The sequence below is a fragment of the Oncorhynchus gorbuscha genome, linkage group LG15 (genome assembly GCF_021184085.1).
Source record: "Oncorhynchus gorbuscha isolate QuinsamMale2020 ecotype Even-year linkage group LG15, OgorEven_v1.0, whole genome shotgun sequence".
NCBI lineage: Eukaryota > Metazoa > Chordata > Actinopteri > Salmoniformes > Salmonidae > Oncorhynchus > Oncorhynchus gorbuscha.
The window spans coordinates 41,960,811-41,988,605 of NC_060187.1; the positions used below are offsets into that span (position 1 = coordinate 41,960,811).

A 27,795-nucleotide genomic window follows, 5' to 3' on the forward strand; every position below is an offset into this window, starting at 1 on the left:
AAGTGCACTACACAATACAATGACTGAACAAAACCTTAGGAACACCTGGTCTTTCCATCACGTACACTGACCAGGGGAATCCAGGGGAAAGCCAGGATCCCTTATTAATGTCACTTGTTAAATCCACTTCAATCAGTGTAGATGAAGGGGGGAGGAGACAGGTTAAAGAAGGATTTTTAAGCCGTGAGACAATTGAGACATGGATTGTGTATGTGCCATTCAGAGGGTGAATGGACAAGACAAAGGATTTAAGTGCCTTTGAACAGGGTATGGTAGTGGGTGCCAGGCGCACCGGTTTGTGTCAAGAACTTCAACGTTGCTGGGTTTTTCCACACTCAACAGTTTCCCGTGTGTATCAAGAATGGTCCACCACCCAAAGGATATTCAGCCAACTTGACACAACTGTGGGAAACACTGGAGTCAACGTGGGTCAGCATCCGACACCTTGTAGAGTCCATGCCCCGATGAATTGAGGCTCTTCTGAGGGCAAAAAGAGGAGCTCTCTATGATCCCCCTTTAATGCCACCCTGTATTTGAGCCCCCGCTGGGCACCTCCTCAGACTGTGTAGTGCATAGCAGGCCTCCTCACAACACAACAATCCTGTAATTATGTCGTCACCACGAGGGTGACCCTGGGAATTTTCCTCTGGAAGAAAACAACAGCAATAATGATACTACTTACATGACATTCCTCATACGGCAGGGAAAGGAAGTTGTTAAAAGAGTTGAGTTTGTTTACGGTTTTCTTTTCCCGCCAAGTTACGCCCACGAACTTGAATGTTCTAAGACACTACAGTACTTGAAGCTTATTGGACGTTCTGCTAATCTCTGTTCTATGACCAAGGTTGAAATCAGGTGCTACTGTATCTAGAACCTAAAAGGCTTCTTCTGGTGTCCCCATAGGATAAACCTTTGAAGAACCATTTTTGGTTCCAGGTAGAACCCCTTTGGGTTCCATTTAGAACCATTTCTACAGAGGGTTCTACCTGGAACCAAAAATAGGTTCTCCTATGGCACACGTCAAACTCATTCCATGGAGGGCTGAGTGTCTGCGGATTCACACTTCTTCCGTGGACTTAATTGATGATTCACGGTCACTGATTAGCGATGAACACTCCTCACCTGGTTGTCTAGGTCTTATTTGAAAGGAAAAACCAAAAACTAGCAGACATTAGGCCCTCCGTGGAATGGGTTTGACACCCCTGTCCCATGGGGACAGCTGAATTCTGTTCTACCTCTGTGAAGTTTTTTGGGACAACTTGTCTTCACATAATATATGTCTTATGTCTACTGTATGTTTCATGTCCTGTTTTTCTCTAGTTCTGGTGTTATGGGGAGTATTGATGTCCAGTAGCAATAGAGAGTGCTCCAGCCATTCCAAACAAGAACAATGTTTTCCCTCTGAGTCACTCCAAACAATGAGCCTTGACTGAACAGCTGTGTCTGCATATTCCAACCAGCCTCCACATCTGCTGCTTTGCCTGCTTCTCTCTGACGCAAACAGCATGCAACCAAAGTCTGCACAGCCATTCCTCATGTTCACTTACTTAATCAAAACCGCCTTTCGTTATGGAGATCAGCGTATTGTCTTCCATATCAGTCTCATCTGTATTGCATGGTAGGTCATCTTTTCCCCCGGTCAGTGCTGAGGTGGTGACGGCTTCTCTCCCCTCTCTTTCTCCCTTCAGGGTTGGTCTGACTTGGGAGCAGCCAGAGGACAGCCAGAGGACACTCCAGATGTCTGGGGAGACATCTGGAGGCCCCGCCGCTGCGGGCCAGGGACGGGCACCCGGTTACGCTCGCTACCAGTCTGGCTGTGGTGGGGAGGGTTCCTGGCACAGTGATTTGGTGCACAAATATAAACGAAAATCACATTGCCAGGGATTTCCACCCTTACACAGGCAGCTCTCCAGGTGACCCAGGTGGCATCGGTATGTTCTGCCCGTCAGGGTGCGTCGTTTCTGTTTCCCGATCTTGGCCCTCTATGGTCTATGGAAACAAGATCATGTAAAATAATACTCAACTCCAGATAAAAGCTGTTTTCAGCTCTCACACAGGGATTTACAGATTACTTCCTGGTATTAGCTCCTTACAAACGGGAACTGTGGGAAACTGAGCCTACTTTGGCAGCCTTTGCATATAGACATAAGGAGTGGATAGATCCAAAGTGCAAAGAGTGTTTTACCTTCTATAGAAGTCTACAAAGTACTTCCAGCCTTAGAGGAATCAATCAACGTTCCTCCAGACTGCCAGTGAAAGTCTATTTTCCTCATGTGCATCCTGTAGGGAGCAGCCACTTGCTAAAGGCACAGAGCTTAGCTAATTGGTGAGCATTGATCCCTCTTATGTGTTGTTCACAGTGGCTAAGTTCAGTGCCTGCGGTGAAATAGTTGATGCAGCAGGATGTGCTCCAAACGGTGGCGATGAACGAGTACTGGCTGAGTTCTGAGATGTGAAGACGAAGGAAGAAGGTGGGAAGAGAGGGAGAGATAATGATGGAGGAGTGAGGTGTTGCGTGGGCATGGAGACAGAGGCAACAGCGGGATACAGCACGATCCCCGTAAAGAGCAGAGGAAAGAAGGCTGCTGGGGGAATGTCAGGCCAGCCCTGGCATGCCCAGTTCCACACTCTATCTCAGTCAGTCAGTCAGAGCACAGCGCCTGGCTTTGGCACTGGCACTGATTTATGTGGCAGAGGATGGGGCACAGCTCACCTCACCTCCTCCCCAGAGCTGAGCTGGTGTGTGGGCTAGGCTGCCCTCTTGTCACACTCTGAGCTGGTGTGTGGGCTAGGCTGCCCTCTTGTCACACTCTGAGCTGGTGTGTGGGCTTTGCTGCCCTCTTGTCACACTCTGAGCTGGTGTGTGGGCTAGGCTGCCCTCTTGTCACACTCTGAGCTGGTGTGTGGGCTAGGCTGCCCTCTTGTCACACTCTGAGCTGGTGTGTGGGCTAGGCTGCCCTCTTGTCACACTCTGAGCTGTGGGGGCTTGGTACTTGGTATAGAACCATACCAAGCTACCATGCAACTCTGAGGCCACATTACGAGTGTGTGGAATTGACTTTATGAGTTGACATACATGCAAAACATCTTGTGGGACAGTGGTCAACCCATTTACGTGAGGCACATTTGATTTTGTAGTTATCTCTGTCCCCTTGTCCATTGGTCAGTTGGTTAATTGTGGATCATTATTATAGAGTTCTTATGGCCTATTGCAATGTCGTTTTGTCAAGAGGTTTAGACCTCTTGTGGTAACTGCTTAGTAAGGCCTTAAATTGAAAGTTTCTCAGGGTTACCCATCAAATTGGCTACAGTATGTTCTGTGGTTTCCATTCGGTATCAATTATAGAGTGGTAGAGTGTTTCTAAAGGGATGGACGTGGAGGGTTAAAATACTCTATGGTTGGGGCTGTGCCCTCCTGTGCCTACTGAACTGGTATCAGTTTGAACTCTGAGTACTGGCTCAGTTCAGCAGGAACAGGAGTGGAGCCCACTGTGTGCCATTACGCCCTCCAGTCAGCATGCAGAAAGAGATCCAGTACCCCATTAGCCCTGCCCACCAGACCCCCAAGGGCGTGTGCCATTGGCCTTGATGAAACCCAACATTCCTGTCAGCATTAAACCCTGAGACATCAGACGGAGGCATTGCAGCCTGTGAGAGTTGAATGTCCCTGCTTCAAGTATGAATGTTTCATAACCAGATTTATCATTAGGAACTGGCAGGCAGCATGGAGAAGGTACATTGAATTTGCTGCATACTGATGCAGTTATTCTCCTCAGACTTCATGTTTATTTCAGTATGGCTTTTTCCCCCTTGACAATGCCGCAACCAAGCACACACGCACTCTCTAGCTCTCTGAGCCGTCAGGGAGCAAACGGAGAAACTGAAGTTCATTGTGCGGTAATCCAAGTGAAATGTCTGCTATGTCCATGTAATTGACATTACCTAGAGAGCCTCATTTTCAGCTGATTGGGAATGTCTGCTATTTTACTTTATGCTCCCCTGCCACAGAGATAATGTAGCACGTTATAAATCAGGACTTTGGAAACATTCTTTATCTCAAGATTTTTCACTCGTAGGAGAAAAGAGGTTCATTAACTACACGATAAATCTCAGCTCATCCAATGGGCCGTGGATTGTAGACGGCACTTGCCGCCTCTTGACATTTTTGCAAAGACTTTTAACCGTAACCTTTCAGAGATTACCTGAATGAAACCTAGTTTTGTAATATGACAAGACTGGTGGATTCTTGTCCTCAGGGCATTGGTCCAAATTCATAGATTTGTTTTGTATCTATTCGGGGTAAAACTAGCCTAATCCATCAGACAGGGGATTAACATCAAGCTACTACTTAACATGTCGCATTTGTGGTTCCTTAACTCTGAGGCATGCTGCTCTTCCTTCGTTGTCACAGTGTCTCTTTCATGCTGTTCTGAGTCACCACTTTTGCTGTAAATCTCATGTAATACTACCACAAAATCCATGAATAAAAAAAGTATTACTTCATACAATGTCTGCTCTAGAAGTTCTTCATTCTGAAGGTTCCCAAGGTTTTCTCTTGCTTCTATGTGGGCGTAGCGACAGATGATGATCGACACCAGCCTTTTGTCATCATAATGTCATTGCTTAGGTTTAGGTTTTTACTTGGTACATGAAAGGGTCTTAAATGACACCCAAATGATTTATCATGTAATTGCAGGTCACAGGTTCAAATCCCCACCAAGATTACACTTGATCCACCCAGTGGGCTGCCTACAACCCACACTAGAACCATAATATGACAATACACACTCTCCAGCCCTCTATATGGTCTTCCGAGTGGCGCAGCGGTCTAAGTCACTGCATCTCAATGCAAGAGGCATCGCTATAGTACCTGGTTCAAATCCAGGCTGTATCACATCCAGCTGTAATTGGGAGTCCCATAGGGAGGTGCACAATTGGCCCAGCGTTGTCTGGGTTTGGCTGGAGTAGGTTGTCATTGTAAATAAGAATTTGTTCATAACTGACTTGCCTAGTTAAATAAAGGTTAAATGAAAACATATATATATATGCACAATCCTAAATGGGTTACCCAGACCAAAGAATCGGCTCTCCCCAGTACTCCTATTTTAGTTTCCATAGCAATGTCAAAGTCATTTTATCGGCCTCCTCAAAGGCTGACCAGATTTCACGATGTGGCTGCTTTATTTGGCTTGATTCTCTTTTGTTGCCCCCTCCACTATTTAATCAGGGTCCTTGTGGTCCTGGTCGTGGCAGCGTGCAGGCTGGATAATTGGCTTAGGCTGAGCAGTACCAGCTGTGCTACAAAGCCAAGCCCCAGTCCACTCTGCCTCATAGCTTGTAAATGACAAGCTTGGAGAAAAACCACGGAATCGGGGGGTACTGCCTGTCGGTCCTCCCACCCACAGGTCACGACCTTGCCAAAACCCAACTCTCAGTGAAGAAAAGGACATCTCTTTGAAAAAGTATGCGGTGTGAAGTCATGCAAAAATTACACCAAATTTCCTACGAGTATTCTTTATGAAGTTCACATGTGCAGGACTTGAGGGGGAGCAGCTATTGGAAAGGAAGAAGGATTTCTTCACATGTCATACCCGTGTCCTCGTATATCACCTAATGTGTCATCATGCATCATCTGGTGTGTCAATTGAGCTTTACCTCAAGAATTCTTTTTTTCTTTCAGAGAAAATATGTCTTCATTTAAAATGTACGCAGTGTCATCACCCTTGAAACATCTTTCCCAACACAATTAGTTAAGTGGCAACAGTGCTCAGCCAAAAGAATAAGGAGAGGATAAATGTCCAAACTTGCCCAGATTTGCTCACAAGGTTAAGGACAAAGTAATTGTTGCTGGACTAAGTCCAGGTTTAAGGAACGTTAACTTATTTTGAGTAATAATCTTTTTTTACTCAATGAATGAGTGAACTCTCAGTACCCTGCTCGCAGTACCCTGCTCGCAGTACCCTGCTCTCAGTACCCTGCTCTCAGTACCCTGCTCTCAGTACCCTGCTCTCAGTACCCTGCTCTCAGTACCCTGCTCTCAGTACCCTGCTCTCAGTACCCTGCTCTAGTTTCTCACAACTAGGGCCCGTAGCTTTTCCTCGACAGACAATGTGGACAAGAGAATTCCTGGTCCTACATAACCTCTGTCTTGTCCTCCCCCCTACATCTTCTGACCTGGGAGCCAGACTGGAGCTATAGGGAGATCTGAGGCTGATCAAGGAGAGGGAAACAGCTGAGTTGAAGGCCTCAGCACATCTCCTCCGTGCTCTCATGCTCCCTTTTCCTCTCCAGATGGTTTTTCCTACACCGTGTCAGTGCTGACCTCAGCTTCTCAGAGGCCAGCTCGTGTGTGTGTCCTCAGTACAGTTACAGTACATATTTCAAAACTTATATCAAAACTAAATCAAAGCTGACAGGACTTACAACACAAGAACAACTGAATCTACTGAACCAAAAGTACTACAATTCCTCAAGGCAAGATCCCATTGCCAGGTGCGAAAGACAAATTCAATGGCAGCAATGGTGTAATATGCAAATAATGTACTGTATGGACAAGCTGTCATTATGCAGCTACGCCCTTCCCTTGCTTTGTTCTCTGTGCTGGTGTCAATGATCTGAAAAGGAAAAGGCAAGTGTTGTGATTGATTGAATGAGATTGTATCAACAACACTCACTAATTAGATAGCATTCAGTAATGGCTTAATTAATAAATTCCTAACATATGTTCTCTGAACCACTTGGAGGTGTTTGTGAGGCACTTCCAATATTGTTATGATCGGCAGTTTATGAAATCATCCATCTGAACACTGAAAAAGAACAGATAGCCAGTGACCTCCATGACACCGTCATCCATTACCTTAGACTCCGAACACCTTGAAGCTTATTTTCTCATTGCTTCTGTTCTGTTCCTTCACCACAGTCAAATCCCCTTTACCCACTTTAAATCTGCATCAGAACCATGGAGAACGATGCAAATGCTCGCACGCTCCAGACCACATCCACCTCCTGGCCTGTTGTCCTCATTTTTACTGTGTAGAGAACACATCATTTTATAACTCACTCAGGTAACTAGCATTCAAGGCGGGTTCATGAACTGCAAGTGGAAAAGGAGAGGGGGAGGAGAGGAAAGGGAAGAGAAGCCAGAAGGAGTGTAGTACTGGAGCGGTTTCAGGGCCCATCGTCATGTCAGACAGTACATCACTGGCTGTCTGCTGAACACCTGGAGGCAAAGTGCTGGGTAATTAAAGAGGGCACGGCTGTGTCTGCACGCAACCACCATTAACCCATCGCACCTCAATTGGAGCAGAGAAGGGCCAGTTGTGGGAGAGAGAGAGCTGCTGTGAGTGGATTAGCCCTTGACATGTCAAATATGATACAACAAACGGCTAAGCCCTGGACTAATAAAGCCTGGAATTTCCCCCCTATTACTATAAAGTGCAGGAGTTTGTATAAAGAAGTAGAGCGACACTTGAAATCAGTTGTTTGCTTCAACAATATAACAACAACAACAACAACTGTAAAGCCACAACCCAGCTAGCAAACGTGGTTCTTTGGATGTTGTCGGAACGTATGTTTTTGGTTTCACATTGGTTGTGGGAACGAAGCTATAAGTTTCTTGTAAAACAGAACAGAAGTGAACATTTAGCCTGTTCCCGGAAACGTAAATTTTTTGGTTGCATAGAGGTTCTAAAAAATGTTTACTCTGGTTCCTTGAAAGTTTTCTTGGGAGATCTTATTAACGTTCTGAGAATGGAAATTATAGGTTATTTGGAGGTTTTTGAATAACTTATTTAACTTGCAATTAATGTTTGAATAACACTTTGAATAACACTGCTAGCTTTTTAAAATTATATTTTTAATGACTCCAAGCACAGATAGGACACATGGAAATGAATTTCCTTGGGCATTAATTATACGAACACATTTATTATTTATTGTGACCTGGCATCAGTGAGACTCGAACATACAGTGCCTTCAGCAGGTATTCACACCACTTGAGTTGTTCACCTTTTGATGCGTTACAGCCTGAATTTAAAATGGATTCAATATGATTATTTCTTCTCACCCATGTACACACAATACTCCATAATGTTCTGAGTCACACGCATTTTTTATAACATTCCCAGAATGTAGTAAAAATATGACATTAAATAGAAACACATGGGAACTTGTGTGGATTCTTCTGTGGGAAGAACACAGACGAACAGTGTTACTTAATCTTCTCGGAACAATTTGAGAACATGACTTTAATCAGAGACATGAGGAAACATTATGCTGAGGTACTGAAATTCCAACAGAAGAATGTTATTTCTTAACATTCTCGGAACAATTTGAGAACATTACTGTTACATCTGCTCCTGCCACGCCCTCTACTGCTCATCCTGTGTCTCCTTGACCTGCCACCGCTCCTCCAGTGCTCTCTCCCTCTCCATCTCCCTCCCTCTCTCTCTCTCTGTGTGTGTGATTGTGTGGGTGGAGACAGGTGTGCTGGAGTCCCCCGCAGGTGCAACCTGTTCCATAATCAAGACCTCTGCAAATACTCAGTCCTGCCACTTCGTAATCTCTGCTCAGTCAGTCTACGTTTCTAGCCGTTTGTCACTCTTTAGATCTTGTTATCCTGTTGTGCTTGTTTTCCTTGCCTGACACAGTTTTCCTCTCCGCTACAGTTCTTCCCACTCTGACTCTGGTCCCTGTCCCACTTCTCCTCATCCTGTTACTCAGCCTTGGATTCCCCTCTGGATCTGCTTACCCTGTCCCAACCCCTCTCGCTCCAGCCTCAGCCTCCACACCAGGTTCCCTGCAACCCACCCGAGCTTCCCCTGACCTGCACTCCATCTTATCCCTGTGTTTCAATTATTACCTTGGTTACTTCATCCCAGTCTCCTCGTCTGAGTCTGCTCCGCAATGCAGGCAGCTCTTGTTATTGAGCCTGTAAAGCCGTTCCTCTGGAGACAACCCAGCTCTGCCTAGTTGCATAGGCTCGGGAAACGGTGACTCGGCCGTCTTCTGCTACTCTCGGGGAACCTCGGGTAGCCTTGGGTTCTCTCGACAATGGGACCGTCAGGGACTTCCTTGGACGGGCGAGCAAAATCGAATCCCCTTTCCCTCTGTCGTTCCCATAGTCGCTCATCAATCCTGATGGTCAAGGCGATGAGGGAGTCGAGATCTGTCGGTAATTACCTGGCTGCAAGCTCGTCCTTGACCTCCTCCGGGACTTCGTGTAGGAACATGTCGAACAGCGCTTCCTGGTTCCAGGCACTCTCAGCTGCCAACGTGCAGAAATCCACCGCACAGTCTGCCACACTGTGGGAGTCCTGCCGAAGCTGGAGGGCTGAAGTTCAAAGATGAGAGCACACTAAGGTAGAAACGCCTGACAGATGCCCGGCTCTCCATTAAAGCATTCCGGTGAGGTAAGCGGGGCTCCTGGGAAGGCAGAGTGACCAGTGAGGGTGTGTTGTTAATAGCTGAGTTACTGAGGGGTAAAAACTAGTAGTAGTATGCCTCTCATCCAACTCACGGAATAGCTCCAGTAAGTTGTCCAACGCCCGGTCATGGCGTTCGGCCAAGGTGTGGACACCCTCCATAAGGCCACGAAGCAATTCCTCGTGCCTACCAATGGTGGCTCCATGGGAGGAGATGGCATTGCGCAGCTGGTCCGAGGGTGCTGGGTCAGTCATGGCCAGTTCATACTATCACGTTTCAGGTAAGACCGAGATGCAGATAAAGTCGAAGTACAGTATATTAATCGAACAGGGGCAGGCAAAAGACGGTTCTAGGGCAGGCAGAGGTCAGTAATCCAGATAGGTGGGGCAAAGGTAATGGACGGCAGGCAGGGTCAGGGCAGGCAGAATGGTCAACACCGGGGAAACTAGGAAACAGGAACAATCGAGAGACAGGAGTAGAGGGGAAACCGCTGGTAGGCTTGACAAAACAAAATGAACTGACAAACAGAACTCAGGTATAAATACACAGGGGATAACGGGGAAGATGGGAAACACCTGGAGGGGGGTGGAGACAATCACAAAGACAGGTGAAACAGATCAGGGTGTGACATTAGCAGGACAGGAAAATTGTCTAATTCACACACTTATCAAGAGAACATCCCTTGTCCTCCCTACTGCCTCTGATCTGGCGGACTCACTAAACACATGCCTTATTTGTAAATTATGTCTGAGCGTTGGAAAGTGCCCCTGGCTAACTGTAAATAAAAGAAAACAAGAAAATGATGCCGTCAGGTTTGTTTTAATATAAGGAATATTAAATTATTTATACTTTTACTTTTGATACTTATGTATATTTTAGCAATTACTTTGATATTTAAAACCAAATACTTTTAGACTTTTAATCAAGTAGTATTTTACTAGATGACTAAATTTTACTTTAGTAATTGTCTTGTAAGCTATCCTTACTTTTACCCGCTGGGCATACACTGGTTGAATCAATGTTATTCCAACGCAATTGGCAACATATTGTGCGGAAAATGTGGAAAATACATTTGATTTGAAAAAGTAATCAACCAGAACTCTTTTCACCTCATTTCAACCAGCATTGTAAACATTGAAATTAGGGTAAAACTTCAACTTAAACACATTGACATGAAATTATGTTGAATTTACTCACTGAAGTGCATTACCCTTCATATACCAGTAGGAGTCAATGTTCATATTTCAATATACCTCTTTGTTTAGGATGAAAGCAAGATGTTGATTCAAACATACCATTTTACTACCAACTTTGAAACAAGGTGAAATAAAATATGTCTAATAAAATATGAAATTCAACATACTTTCTACCACCCAATATACAGTGTATTCGGAAGGTATTCAGACCCCTTGACATTTTAAAACATTTAGTAACGTTACAGCCTTATTCTAAAATGTATTCAACTGTTTTTCCCCCTCATAAATCTACGCACAATACCACATAACGACAAAGCATATTTTGGAAATATATTAGAAATAAAAACCGGAAATATCACATTTACGTAAGTTTTCAGACCTTTTACTCAGTACTTTATTGAAGCAACTTTGGCAGCGATTATAGCCGTGGGTCTTCAAGGGTACGACGCTACAAGCTAGGCACACCTGTATTTGGGGAGTTTTTACCCATTCTTCTGTGCAGATCCTCTCAAGCCCTGTCAGGTTTGATGGGGAGTGTCACTGCACAGCTATTGTCAGAGATGTTCGATCAGGCTCTGGCTGGGCCGCTTAAAGACTTTCAGAGACTTGTCCCGAAGCCACTCCTGTGTTGTCTTGGCTGTGTGCTTAGGGTTGTTGACTGGGGTGAAGGTGAATCTTTGCCCCAGTCTGAGGTCCTGAGCGCTCTGGAGGAGGTTTTCATCAAGGATCTCTCTGTACTTTTCTCCATTCATCTTTCCCTCGATCCTGACTAGTCTCCCATTTCCTGCTGCTGAAAAACAACCCCACAGTATGATTCTGCCACCTCCATTCTTCAGCGTAGGGATAGTGCCGGGTTTCCTCCAGATGTGATGCTTGGCATTCAGGCCAAAGAGTTCAATCCTGGTTTCATCACACCAGAGAATCTTGCTTCTCATGGTCTGAAAGTCTTTAGGTACCTTTTGGCAAACTCCAAGCGGGCTGTCATGTGCCTTTTACTGACAAGTAGCTTCCGTCTGACCACTCTACCATAAAGGCTTGATTTGTGGAGTGCTGCAGAGATGGTTGTCCTTCTGGAGGGTTCTTCCATCTCCACAGAGGAACTCTGGAGCTCTGTCAGAGTGACCATCCGGTTCTTGGTCACCTCCTTAATCAAGGCCCTTCTCCCCCGATTGCTCAGGTTGGCCAGGCAGCCAGCTCTACGAGGAGCCGTTGTGGTTCCAAATGTCTTCCATTTAAGAATGATAGCGGCCGGGGGCCTCCCGAATGGCGGAGTGGTCTAAGTGCTCGCTGTGCTACTAGAGATCCTAGTTAGAGTCCAGGCTCTGTCGCTGCCGGCCGCGACCGAGAGATCCATGGGGCGGCTCACAATTGGCCCAGCGTTGTCCGGGAGGGATTGGCCGGCCGGGAGGGATTGGCCGGCCGGGTTGCCTTTGTCCCATTGCGCTCTAGCGACCTGTGATGGGCCGGGCGCATGCACGCTAACACGGTCGCCAGATGTACGGTGTTTCCTCCGATACATTGGTGTGGCTGACTTCCGGGTTAACAAGCATTGTGTCAAGAAGCAGAGCAGCTTGGATGGATCGTGTTTTGGAGGAAGCGGGGCTCTCAACGTTTGCCTCTCCCGAATCCGTACAGGAGTTGCAGCAATGGGAAAAGACTGTAACTTCCAATTGGATACAATGAAATTGGGAAGGCAAAAAATGAATGATGGAGGCAACTCTTGGGGACCTTCAATGCTGCAGCCATTTTTTTGGTAGCCTTCCCCTGGTCTGTGCCTCGACACAATCCCGTCTCGGAGATCTACGGACAATTCCTTTGACCTGATGGCTTAGTTTTTGCTCTGACATGTACTGTAAACTGTGGGACCTTATATAGACAGGTGTGTGCCTTTTCAAATTATGTCCAATCAATTGAATTTACCACAGGTGGACTCCAATCGAGTTGTAAAAACATCTCAAGGATGCTCAATGGAAACAGGATGCACCTTAGGTCAATTTCGAGTCTCATAGCAAAGGGTCCAAATAGTTTTTTATTTGTAATACATTTTCTAAATCTGTTTTCGCTTTGTGATTATGAGGTATTGTGTATAGATTGATGAGGAAAACAAATAATTTGATCAATTTTAGAATAACATCACATATATGTTTTGGGGAAAAGGTCAAGGGGTCTGAATACTTTCCGAAGGCACTGTATAGCTCAATATTAGGAAGATGTTCCACATTTTTAGTATACATGGTGTATATTTAATATGTTCTCCCCTAGTGATTTGTTTTTTCATTTCCACATGGAATTTTCAGTTGAAATAAATCAATGGATTTTACAGGACTGGGCAGGGGTGCAGCCATGGGTTGGCTTTGGAAGGCATAGGCCCAGCCTCTTGGCAGCCAACCCACTAGGGAGCGGACTCTTTTGTTCCCAGCACAAGGTACAACTGTGTAATGATCATGCTGTTGAATCAACTTCTTGACATGCCCTATCTTGGCATAGGCGAAATGCTCAATTTAAAGAGATGTAAACAAATTTGTGCACACAATTTGAGAGAAATAAGCTTTTTGTGCATATGGAACATTTCTGGGATTTTATATTTTAGCTCATGAGACATGGGAACAACACTTTACATGTTGTGTTTATATTTTTGTTCAGTGTAGATTGATGTAACAACCTGTTGGTCAGGTTAAGTCCATGTATTTAAGTTGAAGTTTTACCCTAATTTCAATGTTTACAATGCTGGTTGAAATGAGATGAAAACAGTAATTGTTGATGACTTTTCTCAAATCCAATGTATTTTCCATGTTGATTCCATGTCACAATATGTTGACATATTAAGCTGAAACAATGTTGATTCAACCAGTGTGTGCCCAGTGTCCTTCCTCACCGCTGTATGACTGATCAAAATGTGCTGGGCCAGTTCTGTGCCGCCCTATGGGACTCCCAATCACAGCCGGTTGTGATACAGCCTGGATTTGCACCAGTGTGTCTGCAGTGACACCTCAAGCACTGAGATGCAGTGCCTCAGACCGCTTCGCCACACGGGAGCTATGTTAATCTGTTCTCACCTAATGACAAAACAAACTGCACGCACCAGAGCTCAGACAACTCAGTACATGGCTTAGGGGTAACTTCCAGTTATCTTCCCTATCTTTACATGATGTCAAAGTCTTAATGAATGAATTAAATACCTTTTAGGGGTTCCGTTTCAACTCTCGTTTCAACTCGTTTCACCTCACTCACAGATCTGGGGTCACAAAACAACAAGGTTTTCTGGACAAAAAAACTATGGCTCGGAGCCAGAAAATGATCTTAAAAGGAATACATTCTCTGCAAACAATAGTTACTCTTGTCATTTGACATCTCACATGGAAGGAATCTGTACATTTTCTAATCCTAAATGTCTGGACATTTTGGCGACGTGTTGATATCCATTTCTATGCATGACTCATCAGAAGTTAAGTAGTTCAGAGATCACGGTTTACTGAATTCTATGTTTCTGTGACTATGCAAGCAGCACTGATGAAACTTGCCGTTAGAGGTGAAGCAACATCTTCACGCAAGCCCATGGTAACATGTCTCCACCTTGAGGTAGATGTTGCTAATTGCTTATGGGAGTCAATGGTTCATTTCCATTTACCCAGTAGTGATCCAGTAATAGAACTGGACTGAGCGTTTCCGTTGCTGTGCCATCCCAGCCAAGGTTTACCTGCTTAACAGTTAATTGTCTATATCTGCTGTTTATTGAGTTTTAATATTCAAATGTAGGTTGTAATTTAGCATGTTGCTGCCACTCGTACAATGTTCTGTTGAAAAACAGTTTAAAAAAAACTCTTTCCACAAGACACATTTTGTTAAAATATTTATTTATACATTGTCAATGTACAAAATAACAGAAATATAATCCTCTTTCAGAATAACAGCAATAGTAAAGCGTTCAACAAATGTATACTCTTAAAAACAATATTGAACAAAATAAAAGTTTAACCAATTGAAAAAATGTATTCAACTCCCATTCTGTACAATGTTTGCTGAGTGTACAAAACATTAGGGACGCCTTCCAAATATTGAGTTGCTTAAAAATCCTTCTTTAACCCGTCTCCTCCCCTTCATCTACACCGATTGAAGTGGATTTAACAAGTGACATCAAAAAGGGATCATAGCTTTCACTTGGATTCACCTGGTCAGTTTTAGTCATGGAAAGAGCAGGTGTCCTTAATGTTTTGTCCACTCAGTGTATGTATAAATAATATTGCATTTTCTAAATATATCTACATATTTTTGTTGTTTTTAATTCAGTTCTATTTAAGTGGTGCAATAAGAAAGCACCCCTTTCAATGAAAACCATCTTCACAGTAAAAGAGTATCTGTTTCAAGGCTGAAACAGTGAAACAAAAGCAGCTTCCATAGTGCATCTTTTATGATAAATCTTGAACGAGTTTGAACTCCTTTTTTAATAAAAAAAATAATAATTGGAATGCATAAAATGAAACCGATTGGTGTTGCTACAGTAACAGAGAACCACAACGATGCTCTTTCGTCAGTGTACCAGGTCCTGGGCTGATGACAATGAACAAAACCAACAACAGAGAAAACCGTTGTATGTAGACCTGGTTGTATCAAGGCCACATCTGGGTGGAGCTAGATAATGGAGGAACTGCATTCTCTGTGGTCACACACACACACACACACACACACACACACACACACACACACACACACACACACACACACACACACACACACACACACACACACACACACACACACACACACACACACACACACACACACACACACACACACACACACACACCAGTGGCAGTTAGTGCCCTTTCAGATTTGGGAGGACAATCTTTTTCTTATGAGCTTGGCCTTATTTCTATTTCAGCATATTGGATGACTGTCATTTCATATTCCATTCATCCAGCTCAATGTAACATCGATAGGTTTAGGCTACTACATGATACTAGAATTTGCCCTATACCTACCTTGACCCACTGGGCACAAACTGGTTGAATCAACATTGTCTCAGTGTAATTAGACAATGTATATGTTACGTGGAAAATACATTGGATTTGAAAAAAGTCATAAACTTTTGTTTTGAGGGTGAAATGTCAACCACAGGATTATGTCATCATAGTAACCACTTTTCAACATAGACAACCCTTCTTTAAAATACAGTAAATTGAATTTGTACCTTTTGAAACTGTCAGATCATCAACGGGATGTCCAATATCAGGAAATAAAATGTGTCTGGGCAGCACCTCCTATTGGAGAATTGATCTACAACTATTCATTTGGTCTCCAATACAGGGTTTTAACCAAACCCAGCTTAGTTTTTATATCACCTACTACCAATGTGCTATTGTGAGTGATTATTCAGAGACCTCTCAATAACTAAATATATTCACTGTTGCTATCAAAGTAGTTCCAAAGGGTAGGTTTAACAGAGCAAAGGAAATGTAACCATACATTATAAGTCCTATATTTACATTTACATTTAAGTCATTTAGCAGACGCTCTTATCCAGAGCGACTTACATCATCAATTATACTATTTAGGTCTATATAGCATTGCAAATTCATCAACAGCTATTAAGACTAAATCAAATGAGACTGGTAAGACTAAATCAAACTTGATTTAAATTGCATTTAAATTTGATTAGATTTAGTCATATTCTTTAACTTCGATTTTTGATGGAGATCTTCTGCTTGGATAGTTCCATCTGTGCCATTGACTTAGTCTGGCTTTAATTGCAGTATGCTACAAATTAATAATTGATATTTGTATTTTTTATATTTTTACTTTTATGAAACTCCCTGAGTAGGAAGACCCCCCCCCTTCCTCCTCTGAGGAACCTCCACTGACTCTCTCTCTCTCTATGTCTCTCAAACACACACACAGCTACGCCTGCCCCAGGCAGCCCGTTGTGGTCTAACCGCTTGACACAGACAGGCAGGTGGTGGTGGAGCTCAGGCGGCGGCTCTTCTTGGGGGCATTGGGTGCAGGCGGGGGGTTGACAGTGAGACTCCTGATCTTATTGAAACTGTTCCTCAGGCTGCTGTGCCTGATGCTCCCGGTGCTGCTGGTCTCCTTGGACACAAAGGTGTCAGGGTGACAGAGGCCTGCCCTGAGGCAGCAGCAGCACAACAAGCCGGCAATGGCCTTCCTCAGCTCTGTGCTGCCCAGGGTGTAGATGACCGGGTTCAGGGCCGAGTTTATCACGGCCAGGGCGATGACCCAGTCGGCGCTGAAGAGCGGTGCGCACTGCCGCGACACACAGAAGAAGTCCACCAGCAGCAGGATGAACAGAGGCCCCCAGCATATGATGAACACACCCACGATGGAGATGACTGTCTTCAGCAGCCCCAGGGAGCGCTTGCGGCTGCGCTGGGAGCCCACCTTGGAGCTGCTGCGCACGTGGCTGTAGATGGCGCCATAGAGCACGCCGATAGCCAGCAGGATGAGGGAGAAGATGAGAAGGGAGAAGAGGATGTAGCTCTTGGAGTAGAGCGGCAGCAGGGTAGAGCAGCTCTCCAGGCTGCACACGCAGTTCCAGCCCAGCAGGGGGAGGAAGCCGATGGCAAAGGCCACAATCCAGCACAGAGCCACCAGGCCGTAGATACGATACGTCTTCCTGGCCGACTTCTGGTGCAGCGGCTTCATCATGGTGGTGTAGCGCTCCACAGCTATCAGCAGCAGGCTGAAGATGGAGGCGGCGAGGGCCACGAACAGTACCCCCTCCCTGAACAGCCACAGAGCCGGGCTCAGTCTGAACGTCTGGCTGCCCGACATCCAGATGTTGACCACGTAGGCCGCCCCGGCCAGCAGGTCGCTCAGGGTGATGTTGGCGATGCACACGTAGACCCAGCGGCGGCTGTGGAGGATCCGGGAGAGCACGGCCACTAGGACCAGCAGGTTCTCCAGGATGATGAGGACGCTGATGAAGAGGGAGAGGACCGCTGCCGAGCTCAGGCCACCCTGGCGGGGCACGCGATGCTGCAGGCGCCCTGTGTGGTTGTAGTGCTCCAGGATCACATCAATGTTAATAGCGCTGCTGTTGGTGGTGTTGCTGGCCCAGAGGTACAGATGAGAGCAGGAGGTTGAAGAGCTCAGGGAGGACAGGGCATCCATGGCTGGGTTGTGAAGGGCTTGGCAAGTGAGAAAATGGCTGGTTCAGGTTGGACAAGGCAGGACTTGGGTGAGTGTAGAACTCCTGATGTGGGCTCAGACTCAGGCTAAAACAATCTCTCCACTGGAGCTCTGCTGTCTCACAACCCACCTAGCAAACACAGGAAGATGTTTGATATGAAAAGATGTCTGATATGCGATAATAAGTTCTAAGCTGTTTGTAGGGCATAAACTGCAGGTAATGAAAATAATGTTTTTTGGTCAAATTGCATTGTTTATAAATGTATTGTGAAAAGCTGAAAGAAATCCCCCAAAATCCCACAAATACAACAAATGTTTAGACAGTGAGATGACATTTTGTCAGTTGACTGGCATGGATTCTCATCATAAAACTGCATGCCTCCGCTAGCAGGCATTAGGGCCATTTAAACCTCTGTGGTGCTGTTTAAACCACCATGTGGTTAGTTGAGAGGAGCAGCCAGCTGCGGCCAGGAAGGGGTTTAAATCTGCATGTGAAGCCAACATCTTTCAAAGTTTGAAAACAACTATTTCCAAATCCCTGTTAGTAGTAATGACTGAAAAACAACATCCTACTCTCCTAAAATTGCTAAGCATTAACTGTTTTCCACTGTGGAGTGAAATAAAAAGTACCATATTACATTTATAACTTTTGTTCATTTTTTGATTTTATAATACAATTTCCCTTTACATTTCTAGATGTTCTTTTATGCATAATTAGTGTTGTAATTTGTTGCATGGGAGCAAAAGCTTGTACATGGCCGCAAATACCTTGCATATTTACGTCTGCAGTTAAATTAAATGTGACAATACACCTGGCTCTCCATCCCAATCATTATCTAATTGTATCATTTCATATGAATAGGCTAACACAAAAAGACAAATATTGTATACTTTTGATTTTAACACAATAAACACTTGAAGAACAAATGTCACTTACTGGTGCAGCGATGCCGTTGGTAGTGATGCGGTGTGTGGACAGCCACCCCCTATGTGGGCTGGTAGTGCAGATGTGTTCCACTCTATAGAAGTGATGAGGAAGGAAGCCCTACACTCAGAAGGTTACTCACATGACACCACACCCAAAGCGATCACACACACACACACACACACACGAGAAGCAAGAGGTTATTGACACTGATAGGGTGTTTCGTCACTGGCCAGAAGAAAACACACCAATTGTGAAATGCTTCAGAACGTGATTATTCATAGATGGATGCCACCCAATCAACGCGTTAATTGCTAAATAGATATAGGCTAATCCACGCTTGCATAAGGTCACCACAATGACTTTTTTTTAAAAATATATACATTATATACATTTCCCCCCCTGTAATTATCCACATATCAAGGTCAGACTTAATATCACCGATGTAAACACTTTTCCCATCCACTACTTGCACCGCTGCAATACTTGAATCCTATTGCTCAAGTTGCCCCATGATGATTACGGGAAGAGACTTTCATAATGTTTTCATGGTACATGTGTGTCGAAGTGGTTAGACCATGATGTTTCCTAGGATGTGTCACAAGATACTTTTTCTACTAGGAGGGCATCAGGCCAGTGTTTACAGTTGAAGTTAGAAGTTTACATACACTTAGGTTGGAGTCATTAAAACTCGTTTTTCAACCACTCCACAAATGTCTTGTTAACAAACTATAGTTTTGGCAAGTCGGTTAAGACATCTACTTTGTGCATGACAAGTCATTTTTCCAAACAATTGTTTACAGACAGATTATTTGACTACAACTCACTGTATCACAATTCCAGTGGGTCAGAAGTTTACATAACCTAAGTTGACTGTGCCTTTAACCAGCTTGGATAATTCCAGAAAATGTCATGGCTTTAGAAGCTTCTGATAGGCTAATTGACATCATTTGAGTCAATTGGAGGTGTACCTGTGGATGTATTGTATTTCAAGGCCTACCTTCAAACTCAGTGCCTCTTTGCTTGACATCATGGGAAAATCAAAAGAAATCAGCCAAGATCTCAGAAAAAAATTGTAGACCTCCACAAGTCTGTTTCATCCTTGGGAGCAATTTCTAAACGCCTGAAGGTACCACGTTCATCTGTACAAACAATAGTATGCAAGTATAAATACCACTGGACCACGCAGCTGTCATAACGCTCAGGAAGGAGACAATGTCTGTCTCCTAGAGATTAATGTACTTTGTTGCGAAAAGTGCAAATATATCCCAGAACAACAGCAAAGGACCTTGTGAAGATGCTGGAGGAATCAGGCACAAAAGTATCTATATCCACAGTAAAACGAGTCCTGTATCGACATAAAACCTGAAAGGGCGCTCAGCAAGGAAGAAGCCACTGCTCCAAAACCACCATTAAAAAAAGCCAGACTACAGTTCTCAAATGCCCAGGGGGACAAAGATTGTACTTTTTTGAGAAATGTCCTCTGGTCTGATGAAACAAAAATAGAACTGTTTTGCCATAATAACCATTGTTATGTTTGGAGGAAAAATTGGGAGGCTTGCAAGCCTAAGAACACCATCCCAACCGTGAAGCACGGGGGTGGCAGCATCATGTTGTGGGGGTTCTTTGCTGCAGGAGGGACTGGTGCACTTCACAAAATAGATGGCATCATGAGGTAGCAAAATTATGTGGATATATTGAAGCAAATTCTCAAGACATCCGTCAGGAAGTTAAAGCTTGGTCGCAAATGGGTCTTCCAAATGGACAATGACCGCAAGCATATGTTGTGACATAATGGCTAAAGGGCAACAAAGTCAAATCAAATCAAATTAATTTATATAGCCCTTTGTACATCAGCTAATATCTCAAAGTGCTGTACAGAAACCCAGCCTAAAACCCCAAACATCAAGCAATGCAGGTGTAGAAGCACGGTGGCTAGGTCAAAACTCCCTAGAAAGGCCAAAACCTAGGAAGAAACCTAGAGAGGAACCAAGGCTATGTGGGGTGGCCAGTCCTCTTCTGGCTGTGCCGGGTGGAGATTATAACAGAACATGGCCAAGATGTTCAAATGTTCATAAATGTTCATAAACAGTTGAAACTGGAGTAGCAGCACGGCCAGGTGGACTGGGGACAGCAAGGAGTCATCATGTCAGGTAGTCCTGAGGCATGGTCCTAGGGCTCAGGTCCTCCGAGAGAAAGAAAGAAAGAGAGAAAGAGAGAATTAGAGAGAGCATACTTAAATTCACACAGGACACCAGATAGGACAGGAGAAGTACTCCAGATATAACAAACTGACCCTAGCCCCCCGACACATAAACTACTGCAGCATGAATACTGGAGGCTGAGACAGGAGGGGTCAGGAGACACTGTGGCCCCATCCGAGGACACCCCCGGACAGGGCCAAACAGGAAGGATATAACTCCACCCACTTTGCCAAAGCACAGCCCCCACACCACTAGAGGGATATCTTCAACCACCAACTTACCATCCTGAGACAAGGCCGAGTAAAGCCCACAAAGATCTCTGCCATGGCACAACCCAAGGGGGTGCGCCAACCCAGACAGGAAGATCACATCAGTGACTCAACTCACTCAAGTAACGCACCCCTCCTAGGGACGGTATGAAAGAGCCCTAGTAAGAGATGAGTCTTCAGTAAAGACTTAAAGGTTGAGACCGTGTTTGCGTCTCTCACATGGGTAGGCAGACCATTCCATAAAAATGGAGCTCTATAGGAGAAAGCCCTGCCTCCAGCTGTTTGCTTAGAAATTCTAGGGACAATTAGGAGGCCTGCGTCTTGTGACCGTAGCGTACGTGTAGGTATGTACGGCAGGACCAAATCAGAGAGATAGGTAGGAGCAAGCCCATGTAATGCTTTGTAGGTTAGCAGTAGAACCTTGAAATCAGCCCTTGAATTGACAGGAAGCCAGTGTAGGGAGGCTAGCACTGGAGTAATATGATCAAATGTGTTGGTTCTAGTCAGGATTCTAGCAGCCGTATTTAGCACTAACTGAAGTTTATTTAGTGCTTTATCTGGGTCGCCGGAAAGTAGAGCATTGCAGTAGTCTTACCTAGAAGTGACAAAAGCATGGATTCATTTTTCTGCATCATTTTTGGACAGAATGTTTCTGATTTATGCAATGTTACATAGATGGAAAAAAGCTGTCCTTGAAACAGTCTTCAAAAGAGAGATCAGGGTCCAGAGTAATGCCGAGGTCCTTAACAGTTTTATATGAGACGACTGTACAACCATTAAGATTAATTGTCAGATTCAACAGAAGATCTCTTTGTTTCTTGGGACCTAGAACAAGCATCTCTGTTTTTGTTTCTTAGAAAGTTTGCAGACCTATGTCTTTAGCGAGGGCCATTTTGGGGCTTCACCATGTTTCATTGAAATGTACAGCTGTGTGTCATCCGCATAGCAGTGAAAGTTAACATTATGTTTTTGAATGACATCCCCAAGAGATAAAATATATAGTGAAAACAATAGTGGTCCTAAAACGGAACCATGAGGAACACCAAAATTTACAGTTGATTTGTCAGAGGACAAACCATTCACAGAGACAAACTGATATCTTTCCGACAGATAAGATCTAAACCAGGCCAGAACTTGTCCGTGTAGACCAATTTGGGTTTCCAATCTCTCCAAAAGAATGTGGTGATCGATGGTATCAAAAGCAACACTAAGGTCTAGGAGCACGAGGACAGATGCAGAGCCTCGGTCTGATGCCATTAAAAGGTCATTTACCACCTTCACAAGTGCAGTCTCAGTGCTATGATGGGGTCTAAAACCAGACTGAAGCATTTCGTCTGGTTACATTGTTTGTCTTCAGGAAGGCAGTGAGTTGCTGTGCAACAGCCTTTTCTAAACTTTTTGAGATGAATGGAAGATTAGATATAGGCTGATAGTTTTTTATATTTTCTGGGTCAAGGTTTGGCTTTTTCAAGAGAGGCTTTATTACTGCCACTTTTAGTGAGTTTGGTACACATCCGGGTGATAGAGAGCCGTTTATTATGTTCAACATAGGAGGGCCAAGCACAGGAAGCAGCTCTTTCAGTAGTTTAGTTGGAATAGGGTCCAGTAGGCAGCTTGAAGGTTTAGAGGCAATGATTATTTTCATCATTGTGTCAAGAGATATAGTACTAAAACACTTGAGCGTCTCTCTTGATCCTAGGTCCTGGCAGAGTTGTGCAGACTCAGGACAACTGAGCTTTGGAGGAATACGCAGATATAAAGAGGAGTCTGTAATTTGCTTTCTAATAATCATGATATTTTCCTCAAAGAAGTTCATGAATTTATCACTGCTGAAGTGAAAGCCATCCTCTCTTGGGGAATGCTGCTTTTTAGTTAGCTTTGCGACAGTATCAAAAAGTAATTTCGGATTGTTCTTATTTTCCTCAATTAAGTTGGAAAAATAGGATGATGGGGCAGCAATAAGCGTTCTTCGATACTGCACGGTACTGTCTTTCCAAGCTAGTCGGAAGACTTCCAGTTTGGTGTGGCGCCATTTCCGTTCCAAATTTCTGGAAGCTTGCTTCAGAGCTCGGGTATTTTCTGTGTACCAGGGAGCTAGTTTCTTATGAGAAATGTTTTTAGGGGTGCAACTGCATCTAGGGTATTGCGCAAGGTTAAATTGAGTTCCTCAGTTAGGTGGTTAACTGATTTTTGTCCTCTGGTGTCCTTGGGTAGACAGAGGGAATCTGGAAGGACATCAAGGAATCTTTGTGTTGTCTGTGAATTTATAGCACGACTTTTGATGTTCCTTGGTTGGGGTCTGAGCAGATTATTTTTTGCAATTGCAAACGTAATAAAATGGTGGTCCGATACTCCAGGATTATGAGGAAAACCATTAAGATCCACAACATTTATTCTATGGGACAAAACTAGGTCCAGAGTATGACTGTGACAGTGAGTGGGTCCAGAGACATGTTGGACAAAACCCACTGAGTCGGTGATGGCTCCGAAAGCCTTTTGGAGTGGGTCTGTGGACTTTTCCATGTGAATATTAAAGTCACCAAAGTTTAGATTATTATCTGCTATGACTACAAGGTCCGATAGGAATTCAGGGAACTCAATGAGTGATTGAGTAGGCTGCATAGATTTCATGACTAGAAGCTCAAAAGACGAAAACGTCTTTTTTTTTTTATAAATTGAAATTTGCTATCGTAAATGTTAGCAACACCTCCGCCTTTGCGGGATGCACGGGGATATGGTCACTAGTGTAGCCAGGAGGTGAGGCCTCATTTAACACAGTAAATTCATCAGGCTTAAGCCATGTTTCAGTCAGGTCAATCACATCAAGATTATGATCAGTGATTAGTTAATTGACTATAATCGCCTTTGAAGTAAGGGATCTAACATTAAGTAGCCCTATTCTGAGATGTGAGGTATCATGATCTCTTTCAATAATGACAGGAAGGGAGGAGGTCTTTATTCTAGTGAGATTGCTAAGGCGAACACCGTCATGTTTAGTTTTGCCCAAACTAGGTCGAGGCACAGACACAGTCTCAATGGGGATAGCTGAGCTGACTACACTGACTGTGCTAGTGGCAGACTCCACTATGCTGGCAGGCTGGTTAACACCCTGCTGTCTGGCCTGCACCCTATTTCATTGTGGAGCGAGAGGAGTTATAGCCCTGTCTATGTTGGTAGATAAGATGAGAGCACCCCTCCAGCTAGGATGGAGTCCGTCACTCCTCAGCAGGTCAGGCTTGGTCCTGTTTGTGGGTGAGTCCCAGAAAGAGGGCCAATTATCTACACATTCTATATTTTGGGAGGGGCAGTTTTCAACTAGCGATTGAGTTGTGAGACTCTGCTGTAGAGTTCATCACTCCCCCTAACTGGGAGGAGGCCAGAGACAATTACTCGATGCCGACACATCTTTCTAGCTGATTTACACGCTGAAGCTATGTTGCGCTTGGTGATCTCTGACTGTTTCATCCTAACATCGTTGGTGCCGACGTGGATAACAATATCTCTATACTCTCTACACTCGCCAGTTTTAGCTTTAGCCAGCACAATCTTCAGATTAGCCTTAACGTCGGTAGCCCTGCCCCCTGGTAAACAGTGTATGATCGCTGGATGATTCGTTTTAAGTCTAATACTGCGGTTAATGGAGTCGCCAATGACTAGAGTTTTCAATTTGTCAGAGCTAATGGTGGGAAGCTTCGTTGTCTCAGACCGCGTAACGGGAGTAGAGACAAGAGAAGGCTCGGCCTCTGACTCCGACTCGCTGCTTAATGGGGAAACCGGTTGAAAGTTTGAGCATTCCGGTTGAGCATTCCTACAGCATTTCCCTCCAGAAACCTTGAGAAAGTTGTCCGGCTGCGGGGACCGTGCGAGGGGATTTATACTAACGTTACGATCTGTACTTACTGGTGGCACAGACGCTGTTTCATCCTTTCCTACACTGAAATTACCCTTGCCTAACGATTGCGTCTGAAGCTGGGCTTGTAGCACAGCTATCCTCGCCGTAAGGCGATCGTTTCCTGTATATTATGAGTACAGCGACTGCAATTAGAAGGCATCATGTTAATGTTACTACTTAGCTTTGGCTGTTGGAGGTCCTGACAAACCATGTCCAGATAAAGCGTCCTGAGTGAAAAAGTTGAATGAACATAAAAAGTTGAGGGAAAAAACAAAAATATAAACGGTAATTAAAAAGTAAAAACCGTAAAGTTGTCAGATGGCAAAGTAAGGTTGTCAACAAAACGCACAGCAACACGTAAACAAGTCAGGCTACCTTTACACTGGCACATGTACAGATCCTTATCCCAGCATCCATCACCTTCTCATTAGGTTAAAAAAATACATTGTCAAGGTATTGGAGTGGCCATCAAAAAGCCCTGACTTTAATTCTATAGAAAATCTGTGGGCAGAACTGAAAAAGCTTGTGCGAGCAAGGAGGCCTTCAAACCTGACTCAGTTACACCAGCTCTGTCAGGAGGAATGGGCCAAAATTCACCCAATTTATTGTGGGAAGCTTGTGGAAGGTTACCCGAAATGTTTGACCCAAGTTAAACAATTTAAAGCCAATGCTACCAAATACACTCAATTAGTATGTCACGACTTCCGCCGAAGTTGATCCCTCTCCTTGTTCGGCGGTCGACGTCACCGACCTTCTAGCCATCGCTGATCCATTTTTCATTTTACATTGGTTTTGTCTGGTCTTCCATCACACCTGGTTTCAATCCCATCAATTACATGTTGTGTATTTAACACTCTCTTTCCCCTCATGTCTTTGTCTGTGATTGTTTGTTGTATATTTTGTGCAAGTCATGTTCTGGTGTGCGACGGGTTTTGTACCCTTTTATAAAAATGTTGTATATATTGGATTTCTATGTTTTTTTTTGAGCATTTATTCAATTGCTCCGTTTATACCAAGTTCACTCTCCTGCGTCAGACTTCCCTTCCCAGCACGCACTGTCACGCCCTGACCTTAGTTATCTTTGTTTTCTTTATTATTTTGGTTAGGTCAGGGTGTGACGAGGGTGGTTTTTGTAAAGTCTAGGGGTTTATATGTCTACGGTTGCCTAGATTGGTTCTCAATCAGAGGGAGTTTTTATCGTTGTCTCTGATTGGGGACCATATTTAGGTATCCATATTCCTTGGGTATTTTGTGTGTTCTTATTCTATGTCTAGTTGCCTGTCTGCCCTAGCCATATTAGCTTCACAGTTCGTTTTGTTCAGTGTTCGTTATTGAATAAAGTAAGAATGTACGCTTACCAAGCTGCGCCTTGGTCTCCTCCATATAACGACCGTGACACGCACCCATTACAGTGTATGTAAACTTCTGACCCACTGGGAATGTGATGAAAGAAATAAAAGCTTAAATAAATCATTCTCTCTGCTATTATTCTGACATTTCACATTCTTAAAATAAAGTGGTGATCCTAACTGACCTAAGACTGGGAATTCTTACTAGGATTAAATGTCAGGAATTGTGAAACTGAGTTTAAATGCATTTGGCTAAGGTGTATGTAAACTTCACTTCAACTGTATTTTTGGATTCCCATAAGCCGACTCCAATGGCAACATCTAGTCTTACTGAGGTCTGACACATAACGAAAAAGACAACACAGACAAAATAATTGACATTAATAACATTAATATGCAGTGTGTGTGTGTGTGTGTGTGTGTGTATCAGTTACACTTCCATATCAGTACATAAACACAGCAAATAGGTCACATGGGGAGAGGTGTTGCTTTAATTGTTTAAAAAAAACAGGTTTGCTGTTCACTTGCTCTATTTAAGATGGGCGTTCCATGCACTCATGGCTCTGTATAATACTGTACGTTCCCTTTTTGTTCTGAACCTGGGGACTGTGAAAAGACCCTGGTGGCATGTCTGGTGGGGTAAGTGTGTTCTGAACCTGGGGACTGTGAAAAAGACCCTGGTGGCATGTCGGGTGGGGTAAGTGTGTTCTGAACCTGGGGACTGTGAAAAAGACCCTGGTGGCATGTCTGGTGGGGTAAGTGTGTTCTGAACCTGGGGACTGTGAAAAAGACCCTGGTGGCATGTCTGGTGGGGTAAGTGTGTTCTGAACCTGGGGACTGTGAAAAAGACCCTGGTGGCATGTCTGGTGGGGTAAGTGTGTGTGTCAATGCTGTGTTTATGTTGACTATTAAAAACATGAGCTGGCACACACCCAGAGAAAATTATTTTATGCAGAGGTGCTGACGAATGGCGAATAAGCTATAAAAATAAAGTCACACACTCTATATATAAACTCCCAGTAATTTATTGGGTAAATTACCAATGTTTTGGCATCACTGTGCCTTCTGGGTCTGAATGTTGACTATGCAAACAATTTGGAATTTCCAACACATTGTTTCTTATAAAAACAAGAAGTGATGCAGTCAGTCTTTCCTCAACTCTTAGCCAAGAGAGACTAGCATGCATAGTACTGATATTAGCCCTCTGATTAGAATGAAGAGCAAAACGTGCCGTTCTGTTCTGGGCCGGCTGCAGCTTAACTAGGTCCTTCTTTGCAACACTTGACCATATGACTGGACAATAATCAATTTAAGATAAAACTAGAGCCTGCATGACTACAGCCTGCAAGACCTCTCAGCAGAAAAAGAATAATGACATGAAGAAAACAGGAACC

General features: G+C 44.2%; 1 protein-coding gene and 1 long non-coding RNA gene across 2 annotated transcripts in view; one reads left to right on the top strand and one right to left on the bottom strand.

The window, feature by feature from the left end:
- LOC123997972 overlaps positions 1-4,503 on the top strand; it is a 12,310-nt gene extending 7,807 nt beyond the window's left edge. The window contains exon 2 of the long non-coding RNA XR_006832207.1: positions 1,689-4,503. This is a non-coding gene — a long non-coding RNA (uncharacterized LOC123997972). The remainder of the gene's footprint in view (positions 1-1,688) is intronic.
- A 10,837-nt stretch (positions 4,504-15,340) lies between these two features.
- Positions 15,341-19,434, bottom strand: LOC123996848 (sphingosine 1-phosphate receptor 4-like). Its single transcript, XM_046300620.1, has 2 exons — positions 18,700-19,434; positions 15,341-17,892 (listed from the first exon to the last, which is right to left on the bottom strand). Exon 2 carries the CDS (start codon positions 17,742-17,744, stop codon positions 16,545-16,547), a length of 1,200 nt encoding a protein of 399 aa, XP_046156576.1. The 5' UTR covers positions 17,745-17,892; positions 18,700-19,434; the 3' UTR covers positions 15,341-16,544.
- Positions 19,435-27,795: the final 8,361 nt, after the last annotated feature.